The sequence below is a fragment of the Cetorhinus maximus genome, chromosome 19 (genome assembly GCF_964194155.1).
Source record: "Cetorhinus maximus chromosome 19, sCetMax3.hap1.1, whole genome shotgun sequence".
Taxonomy (NCBI): Eukaryota; Metazoa; Chordata; class Chondrichthyes; order Lamniformes; family Cetorhinidae; genus Cetorhinus; species Cetorhinus maximus.
Window position 1 is genome coordinate 48,577,913 of NC_135897.1, and position 11,125 is coordinate 48,589,037.

The following is an 11,125-nucleotide window of genomic DNA, read 5'->3' on the forward strand; positions in this document are numbered from 1 at the left end:
TCTTATCAAACAGCATGTCCCTTCCACTGTTCACAATGGCCAATGTACAGACCTTATCCAACTAGCTCATGCTCACAAAACTCAAAACACAGTGTCCAACATTAGATGTGATTCCATGATTGGACAACATTTGCTAAATAATCCTCAGTGTGCTAAGAATTATGCTGACAAACAATTTAAGATTGTCAGTAAGCTTGCAGTGTGGCGCGTTTGCGTGTACTGGAAGCTCACATATTAATACACAAGGCCCTGTTCTTTGCAGACAGAAAGAACATGGACGCACACTGTGCCTATATGAGCTAAACAAAATGGTGACAGCCATTTGCTAGTTCATTCCTCGGGGCAATGACTTGACCAATCTGAGTCGAGCTGCCTGGTTAAAATTTCAAACAATAATTGGCCGTTAACTATCAGTCACCATCAACTGGTGCATTCTCCATGGCAATGCCTCTACCAATCAGAGTCCACTTGCCAACCAATCGGCACTGTCTTCACATACAATTTAAATTGTTGTTCCTTTTCATTTGGTATTCTTGCAAATTGTCCTGATGAGTGCAAGATGAAAAGCTTCAACAAAGAATGTTTTTTCAGCAATACACAAATTATATCAATATGTACCATAATTGGGGATGGGCAATAAAAATGCTGGCCTAGCCAGTGATGCCCACATCCCGTGAAAGAATATTTTGTTTCAAATTGTAATTATGGGCAGAATTTTTCCGTCGGCGTGTGGGTGTGGACCCAACACACCAACGTGCGATGATGTTGGGCGTGCGTCCCGATGTCATTACGCAGTCCTGCGATATTTCGTTTGGCGGGCGCCCACCGAAGTCGGCTGCACGCCGACCAATATATAAACAGCCTATTAAGGCCATTACGAAAGTAATTCATGTAATTAGTAACGCTGCCCATCCAACCTTCATATTTTTCAGGAAACCTCATCCCCAAGCACGATGAGGTTTCCTAAAGCATTTATTAAATAAGTAAAAAACTTTCCCGAAATATAAAAACATGTCCCATCTCATGTGAAAATAACTTTTTAAATCTTTTATTTAATTATTTTAATGTCGATTCAATCTCCCTGAGGCAGCTCCGTGCCTCAGGGAGGCTGAAGTGCTCTTTCGCATACATGCACGAAAGAGCACTGGCCCCGACTCTCCCCCCTCTCCCCCCCCACCCACACAGGTAGCGCCGAATGCTACCGGTCGTGACTTACGCTAGGTAGGCCTTAATTGGCCTGTCCGCGTAAAATGGTGGCGCAGAGCCGATTGCGGGCGGCGATCAGCTCTGCGCCCGCCTGCTCCCGCCGAGCCGACCCGCCAAATGAAAAATTCTGCCCTATGTTCTTGTGACAAAGAATCTTTGATACAATCTATGTGTAATCAATGATATGTTGGCAGTTTTAAATAATTTTGCTATTGACCATCCAAATTCCATTCTATAATTTGTGATCTGTCATGGGAAATTTACTCAAATATCACTAGACAACCATGAAATTCTTTTAAAAAGCTCGGCAGAACATAAGAACAATTGTTGGAACACATGTTTGTAGTAGCATAATGACTCTGGGACATGGTCTGATGTAATCTATTTATTAAATTGTGACTTTTAGAATCACAGAAATTTGAATAACTGAATATTTACTGCTTAATTTAGGAAAATTCATTTTTAGTTAGAATGTATTGCAATGAGATGTTTTTAAATCTGCAGAAATATTTTTATGGACTATAAAATTATGTTGTTTTCAATGAATATATATATTTACAGATTGGATTCTCAGCTGCTGATGAAGTGACTGGATTGAAGTTGGTTGAATTGGGTGTGCCTAAAGAGCAGTTGGCTATACTTGCAGTGCCTATGGTCCCGCTGCAAATATTATTACCGTTTGTGATAAGCAAATACACAGCAGGTCGAAAACCCCTGAATGTTTTTTACTGGGCAATGCCATTTAGGTAATGTATCTTTCTCTTTACTTTGAAAAGGAGTAGGTTGCAAAAAGTGAGGATTCAGATATACACTTTTTTTTGTTCTAGACTGCATGTACTTCCTATCCACAGAACCATAGTTAATGTTTCTTTTTGTTACACCTCCGTAACAGCTTTTCCATTATAAATTTGTGTCTGTGTTTGATGCTTATAATAGAAGCTGCTTATGTAAACTTGACACCCTGTATCTGGTGTTGCATTTGTTACCTCAGCTTCATATTTGTTCACTCAACCCAGTTTCCCAGGATGCATCAGTATCGTTTCACACTGATTCAGAATATTTTTCTTTAGCCCCAAGCAATCTTTACTAATTTTTTAACATTATTTGAAGGAAAGCCAGAGGACAATTTTGTATTTGTTCAGGTAAAAGTTCATAACTTTTCAGTATAAAATTCAGAGGTTATGCTCTTTAAAATTGGCTCTTTGTGAGACCAAGGAAAAAAACTGTTGATTGCACACCCCCTGTGGTTTTTGTGTTCTTTCTATGAACTTTAGAAATCACTCAGTTGACACAGAGGGCATGATTTTAGCGCTGTAAGAGAATGGGTTTTTGAGTGAGTTAAAATCTCTTCGTGTTTCTCCTTAATGTAAACTGAATTCAAAGTTGATTTTTTTTTAAGTAAACCAGCCTCTAGTTACCCTAATTATCCAATGTTATATTGACATTTGGAAAATGTAAATATTCTGATTATTAACAGCTGCCCCCTTCCCATTTTGTATATAATAGCCCTACTATCCTAATACACCTTGAACAATGCCATGGGATATCAGCTACTACATATATTTCATTATTTTCTCTCCAACTCAAAAGTGTGGACTGGTGCAAATATTTGAATCGAGCTTCTTTGTTATTTTAGGGGGACTTGATCATAATTCTATATGTGATTCTGAACATATTTTTAGGTTGTTCACCACTAATATTTTTCTCCGGTTCAACACCTATGAAAAGTGTCTTTACCAGCCCAATACCTAGATAACTGTAGGAAGCCAGGGTCTATAGTAGCAAGAATAAATAGTAATTGCAGAATTATCTGATCCTCCTATTGTAGAAAATTGTCGCACCTTTGTGCTAAAACTTAGTGCAAAACTGGACCTGAAATATGACGCTTGTCCACAACTTCACATGACAGTGTCTCCTGTCTATCAGAAGGAATACTGACTTGAAGCAAATCAGTCCAAGGTATACTTCTTTCAAAGAGAATGGACATTAAAAATAGTTTTCAGAATCAGAGAACTGCTAGTCAAAAATACATTTTTATTCCAATTGAATGGTGTGCTTCATTTTTTGTAAATAATGTTTCAAACACTTTGAGTGAACTATGAGGTTTTCCGCAACCATGAACAATGCCCACCAAATCGCTACTGGAGCAATTGTTGCGTATTGGTAACAGCCCTTTAATACAATGAATAAAACAAGCCAGTAAGTAATCTTGTAATATAATCTTGTGCATTTGTATGGATATGTCTCCCAATACCAATGGTGGACGTATTTATCTGGAACTTGTGCAGAGATTTGTCTGAACTCTTCAGTAGTATCAGCAGAAATGGTATAAATGGATGTTTGTGCCATATTGCCAGGGTATTTGTCGATCTTCCATCAAAGTTATGGCAGGAGATAGGGAGAATCCCCTTGGGAATCCTACCTCATTGTATGTTTTAGCTTTGTGTATTAAGTAGGCTGCAGAATTTTTCTATAAGTGGACCATTATGTATTGTAATAAATAAACTAATGCATCACTATGTAAAAATGAATATTTTTATGTCTGCATGAATGAAAGTTTATAATTTTAGCTTAAGATAATCGTCTTGGCTGTAATTTTTTTTGCATTTTGAGATGGAATGTAAAGTTAAGTACATGTTTAGTGTTGATTATTTTGTGAACCATTACAATATTAATGTAATTTTGTTAATGTTTTTATGCTCCAAAGACTGCATTGTATTTGATACTTTATGATCTTAATTAAAATGGTATTTGACTGCATCTCTCCTTTACAGGTTATTTATGGGTATGATATTTGCTTTGGTGGTTTTTTGGACTCCTATGATGAAACAGGGGACAGAGTTTCCTGTTTATTATTATGGAGTACTGTTGTTCAGTTATGCCTTACATCAGGTGAGTAAGTGTATTCATTATGACTACAGGTATCTGAATGTTAGAGCAGCCCTCTCCTGCCCTTTTTAAAAGTGGTTGCTAACATCCAGTTAACATTTTTAAAAAGAAATAGAGCTGGGTTGGAATAGAAAATAAGAACTGGAGGTTGTTGCTCCAGTATGGTCCTGTTGCTCTCCTAACATTTAAGATTTAACTGTAGTTGGTGGCCAGAACCCTGTGTGCACATAGGTTTGTTTTCTTTTGTCATTAACCGTTATTGACAACATAATGTGTCTGTGGGTCTGTGCTTCTATAATTAGTGCTTAATGGGCTACTTAGTGAGGCCTGGTTCAAAATAAGTCCAAGTTTAAAATGAATCATAACTCCATAAACAATTGATCAAGTTGTTAAACAGATATTCCAATTTGGGTAAAGGTCCCACACAACTAGACATGGATTAATACCCAGTGATTGAACATTAATCAAAGTTAATATAGGTCTGTTGAATGTTATGACTTGATATGTTCTGAATCTCACTGGAGAAGTTTGTGGGAAGGTAAACCTGTAAATCACCTTGACCTTATCCCAAGGAAGAGGGGAAATTGACACAGTCATTGCCCTACTCATGCATCTTGTGTCACCCAGTTAGAGTTACATTAAATGTGACTTGAAGTTAGTTACCGCATGCTTACCTTAAGATGCAGAGAAGAGAGTTCAGATATAAAGAACTTCACAAATGAGCGTAAAGAAAGGTAGCTGAAGAGCAAAGTAACATGATCATTAGAAATATTTCAGGCCTATCTTAATCATTTTACATAGATTATCGATGTTTCAAACCTATATTCTACATTGTTTAAGAGATTAGAGATATTTCAAGTTTTTGTACGTTATATAGAGATGTTTGAGGCACCTTTACCTAATTGAAAGATTAAAGCGATTGTACTCAACAACTTGATCAATTGTTTATGGAATTATAATTTGGCCTATCTTAATTCATCGAATACATCCTTACATTTTCCTATTGTTGTAACTAGTTTTTATTAAATTATTCTAAGATTTATCCCCTCCAACATTCTGTGTGGAAATCCTTTCAAGTGTTGGTCACTCTCTGTGTGAAGAATTTCCTGATATAAGTCCTTGGTTTACCTTTTACTACTATGGATTCTGTGCTTGTCCCACTTCCACATTTTAAAGAGTAATCTGGATTAACCTTTTCCATGATGTTCATTATCCTTTATGCTTTTAGTGCCATTCATGTAATATAGATATTCCACTTTTTCTTCCTATGTGCAATACTTCACACTTTGCATTAAAGTTTATCTGTTATTGTTGTGCCTACTCACAATTTATTCAGGTCATTCTGTCATTTCTAGCCTGTCTTTATTCTGTCAGTCCAAGATTCTCATTGTATGCAAATTTGACCAGTTTGAATTGAGTCTGTGAGTCTGAGGCATTGATGAAAATTAGAAACAGTTGTGATTCTAATATTTCTGTCCAAATAAAACTGTGGAAAGAAGTATAGTTGAAGATTTTTACAAGGCTCCAGTTAAAAATAAATAATAGCTTTTTGCTGATCATTCTTATGTGAAGTTCATTATAGATTTTTAAAAGCGAAATTTACTTGGAATTACATTGCACTGTTTGCCTAATGTGTTACTGAGATTTTTAAATATTCTCTTTCTTTAGGTGACTGTCTATAGCATGTATGTTGCAGTCATGGCATTTAATGCTAAAATTAGTGACCCTTCAATTGGAGGAACATACATGACTCTACTGAATACAATTTCTAATCTTGCTGGAAACTGGCCAGCTACATTAGCTCTTTGGTTAGTGGACCCACTTACAGTCAAGAAGTGCATAGGTGCACCTGAACAAAGCTGTAGATCTGCAATTGATGCTGAAGTGAGTTTTCATTTTCTAAAACCAGAAATGCTTGATCTATAGTATGTGTTTGTTTTTCCAATGTGATCAACTTTACAACAAATCAGTTTTCTGCTGGTAAAATTGAAACATTCATTCTCCAACTTTTTTTGCCCCACACAGCTTTGTGCAAAATCTGGTGGCTCCTGTTCAACCATAACTGATGGCTATTATGTGGAATCTGTATCATGCATTTTTATTGGGCTTGCATGGTGGCTGCGCTATGGAAACAAATTCAGAAAACTGCAGGATGAGCACCCATCCACATGGCAGTGCAAGAGGAATAATTGAGGTCTCGATAAATGAACATTTGGAGTTTAATTAAATTGAGATCTCTTGACCAGTTTTGAGGAATAATACAAAACAAGGGATTTTATTCAGTTTTATAAATGTTATTTTGACAATGGTTGTTTAAGTGGTAATTATATGTATTGTACTAATTTTGATCAGGCTTTTTGTTTGCTTTGGTTAGAGTAAAAACTACCTATGCAATAGCATTCACTACATAGGTAGAGATCAACTTGCATTGTTTCGGGTGCCATATAAACAGATCACTATATATTTTCTTACTTTTCTGTGAGATGCAGATAACTCCTATCTATTTTTCATTTTGTTTATGCAACCGGCAGATCATTTGTAACAGCTATGTTATATAGTTTCTTGGAAATTATAGCTCTTTAACAACACTTTTTACTGAATAATTTAATCTACAGTTTTGCACTGTATTTTAAATGGCCTTTGCTTTTTGCATATTAGAGCTACAGATCCTTGTCTGTGGTACTTTATGATTCTCTGTATGCAAAACATTTGACCCTTTTTTAAAAAGAGTTGTTTGATATTAAATTTCTGCCCTGGAAGTTACAGGAGAGAATTAGGCCATCTTAAAACATAACTGACATGATGATGTGCAGTGTTTTTGAGTTACCAGTAGGTGGTATTTTATCATACCTACCCAAAAAGATTTCAACCATTGTTTTGCTGAATATCAGTGTTTCACAAGTGTCTCACTTAATCTATTGTGTACTTCAAAGGGCAACACTCCTTATTAATGCAGTACATCCTTAAGACCAAAATGACGAATGGGATAGGCTAAAAAAGCAATTGTGCATACAACCTAAATGGTGAAGATGAAATATCCTCAGTGCTTCATTTTTGTAATGCCTGAGCCAATTGTTTAATAGTACAGGCAATCAAATGCAGTCAATAATTATATACTTTTGTTGTACCAAGAGTCAAATTTTGATGCCCTGATTGTAGCATATATGTATTCTTAAATTCTCTCTCTTCCTATTTGGAAAAAGTCAATTCAGTAAGTAAAGGTAATGCCTCGGCTATTTCAACGAACAAATTTTCTTTTGGGTTCCAAAAACAATTTGAATTCTATTACATACAAAGTTGCATCAAATTACACTTGCATAAAATCAGAAGAACTGTATTTGATTGAGCAAGCAGTCAAATTAATGTTTGCAATCTGTACAATGAGGGTTCTGTTTAAAGTAATGCGATCTGTCTGTAATCCTCATTCTTTAAATGCTGTTAAAGAATTACATGTTAAAGTATTAAAATGAAGGCTACGTTGCAACTGGGAGATGTCAGTATTGATTCAATTATATCAGGAGAGACATCATCTAGTTGTAATCGATTTAAGACAAAAAGTGATGGGTTCAAGCTCCTGTCTAGGACTTGAGTACATAACCCAGCCTGAAATTTTAGTGCAGCAGTGGAGATGACATATTTTGAAAAATGCTAAACAGAGACCCCATCTCCTGTTCAGGTGGCTGTGGAAAATACTATGGCATGATCTGAAGCAGAGTGGAGTTTTCCAGTATTCCAATCAAAACTACCAAGAACAGATGAGCTGGTTGAACTTATGAGCTGTTTATCGGATATTGGATTAGCTGCTACGTTTGGCTACAGAAGGATGGAAAAAATAATTTATTGACTGAACTACTTTGTGACATTCTGATGTGATGAGGCATTATATAAATGCAGATTATTTTTGGAAACTGATTGCAAGCATAAAGGCACAAATATTTTGATCATCAAAGTTGCTTGTGAACTTTATTTAATATTGACCAATTCTTACCTGTACTTAATTACTTTTTTGCACAATTTGTTGCTTTTTACGTTATGATTTTTCAGTATATTTAGATTTATTCATTCCTAAATCATAAACAAAACTTAAAATTTGCTTGAATGAATTATTTATTTGTCCAATTTAAGTGTGTTGTGTCCTAATTAATGTGCACAGTTCATATTTCTCAATTCTTGTATAGGTCATATACTCCCATTTAAATTCCTCAACAAACATTTCCTATTGGAATTCTAAAATTGAACGATCAACACTTACCTGTAACATTTTCCTGTTGCAATATCTGGCATTCTAATGGGAATTTCCGTATTCAATGACATTAATGTGTTACTATTAGCTAACATGGCTCTAGGTGGTGTACTATCCTTTTTTTAAAGTCACTTACAATGGTTATGAAAAATACCCTGCATTTATGTTGCTGAAATTTCTAACATTCAAAATCAGATTTTAAACACTTCTTACATAGTTCGCAATGATTGCATTGTCTTTTGTGTCTTTTAATGTCTTCACTGTTATTCCATGAAGACCTCAACCTCTCCCAAAGCTCTTGGTGTGGACAATATTTTTTGCCCAGAGCTAATTGTACATTGAGGTGTGAGCCAATTCAATATACATAATTGCCTTGGAAGCATTGTTATAATATTTAATCTTCTGAATGGCTGAATTTTTTTTTGTTTTTGGTAGTTTTTGCCAAAACGGTTTTGAAAATTAGAGAAAAATGGAGGACAAATTTTTAAAGCTTTTTCAGGTTAAGTTTTATTTTCCTTTTAAATAGGCTCATTGTGTTGACAGAATTTGTTGATGTTGACAGAATATAATATATTTTGAATTAATGTGTGATACAAAGATGGATTGACATTTGGGAAGTAATCATAAAAACAAACTTCAATATTAAGAGATCTCTTGAAAATCACAAGCCAATTCTACCAGACGTGAGATTTGCCCAAACCAGTGTTTTCAGGCCTATACTTTTCCTCTCCCATTCATTGCAGATAGATACCAGGAAAACACTGAGGAAAATCCCACACCCCTTATGCCAACTGCCAGGTTTCTGCCTCCATCACAATGATATCAGATGAAAAGAGCCCCCCCCGCCCAACCCGGCCATCTTGCTGTCAAACCCCACAACTTCATTGCAGTAATGTCAAATTCAGGACCCTAGTTTGCCAAGCTGTCGGCCGATTTCTTTGCTACTAAAGCATCAAGATTCCCCTCAGATGCAGCAAAGGGTTTTCTACACTACATTTTCTGTCTCCATCTAGCTCTGAGTACAATTCAGATTTTCCCTCTAACTCCACCAATGGCGCGCTCCTGTTTAGATTGCATCCCAGCTCTGCCTACTTTAAGACAAAGCATGTCACAACATATTAGTCTTATGAAGAGTATATTATTTTTTGATCGGAAATAAGTAATTCACAGATCTAATTTGAAATACATTACTTTATCTGTGTCTATACTGCATTTTCCTAAGCTCATTTCTCAGTATTTTGAGATGTTTAAAACACATTTTAATGTGTTGCAGTTTCATGAGCTAATGTAACAGCTGTTAAATGAAATATTTATTTAGTGGGAACATGGATTTTTAGTGTTTGAAATATTTATTTTGTCTGTATTTCTAACCCTCTTTCTGTGCAGCTACTGGCAAGGGAATGTATTTTAAAATTTCACTTTATTCATGAGCGGCAGGAAGGATATTGAAAGGGTGCTTTTGCATGCATCGACAAATTTACACTTTTGTGTCATGTGTCATAGGAATTGATCAAATGCCTCAGTGGGACACTTTGCACATATGCAGCAGCCAGGGTATATTCAGCTTCTCCATGCATTTAATATTTGATATATTCAGTTATTCATTCACTGGTACCTGCCAATAAACCTTATCAGTTTACAGTTGCCCACTGCTCCATCATTTTCATTTACTCAAGGCTGCTTCTATATTAAATTATTGATTGGCTGCTCTTCATTTATGAATACATTGGAAGTATGCAGCTGTATAAATGTATTCGTTTACTAGTTACTGTGCTGAATTACTGGTGGAATTAACTTACTAATTAACTGGTGCCTGCTGCTATATTCATTTATTCAGTAGTGTGCATGCTATTCTATTAATTCACTACCTATCACATAACTTATTAATTCTACTACTGCTCTATGAATATCTTCATTCACTCATGCCCATTTCTCCATTAATTTATTGTCACTGGTGCCTGCTGTTTGTTTCTTACTAATTTGCTGGTGCCTGTTCGATTAATTGTAGTGTTCAGCCGTGGCTCAGTTGGTAGCACTCACCTCTTGAGTCAGAAGGTTTGGGGTTCAAGTCCTACTCCAGGACTTGAGCACAAAAATCAAAGCTGACAATCCAGTACTGAGGGAGTTCTGAACTGTTGGAGGTGCCATCTTTTGGATGAGACATTAAACCATGGTTCTATCTGCCCCCTCAGATGGATGTAAAAGATTCCATGACGCCATTTTGAAGAGGAGCAGAGGGGTACCCTGTATCCTGGCTAATATTTATTCCTCAATCAACATCACGAAAGCAGATTATCTGGTTATTATCACATTGCTGTTTGTGGAAGCATGCTGCTTGCAAATTGCTGCCATGTTCCTACATTAGAAGTACTTTTGAAATGAGGTCATTGTTCATTGGCTGTAAAGTGCTTTTAAATGTCTGGTGATTATGAAAGGTGTTAAATGCAACTTTTAGTACCTGCAAATGTGTTAATTTATTGAATCAGTGATGGCCAGTATGTCATTAATTTATTAACTCAGCTCTGCTTTCGCCCCTCCCTAATTTATTAACTCACCTCTGCTTTCACCCCTCCCTATCTCTATAATCTCCTCAATCCTCCCCACAATCCTCCAAAATGATTCTGCTGCTCCACTTCTGGCCTCTTGATCATTCTTGATTTTAACTGTTCCACCATTGCTAGCCGTACCTTAAGCTGCGTAGGCCTGAAGTCTGGAATTCCCTCCCTAAACCTTTCCGCATCTCTTTCTTTCTTCAAGATACTCCTTAAAACCTACCCCTTTTACCAA

General features: G+C 36.1%; 1 protein-coding gene across 2 annotated transcripts in view; it reads left to right on the forward strand.

The window, feature by feature from the left end:
- Window positions 1–9,982, forward strand: part of slc33a1 (solute carrier family 33 member 1) — a 40,347-nt gene extending 30,365 nt beyond the window's left edge. For both annotated transcript variants that reach the window (XM_078563811.1, XM_078563812.1), the window contains exons 4-7: window positions 1,768–1,952; window positions 3,981–4,098; window positions 5,764–5,979; window positions 6,121–9,982. In XM_078563811.1, the coding sequence (XP_078419937.1) occupies window positions 1,768–1,952; window positions 3,981–4,098; window positions 5,764–5,979; window positions 6,121–6,288 (687 nt within the window). In that variant the 3' untranslated portion in view covers window positions 6,289–9,982. The remainder of the gene's footprint in view (window positions 1–1,767; window positions 1,953–3,980; window positions 4,099–5,763; window positions 5,980–6,120) is intronic.
- The last annotated feature ends 1,143 nt before the right edge of the window (window positions 9,983–11,125 follow it).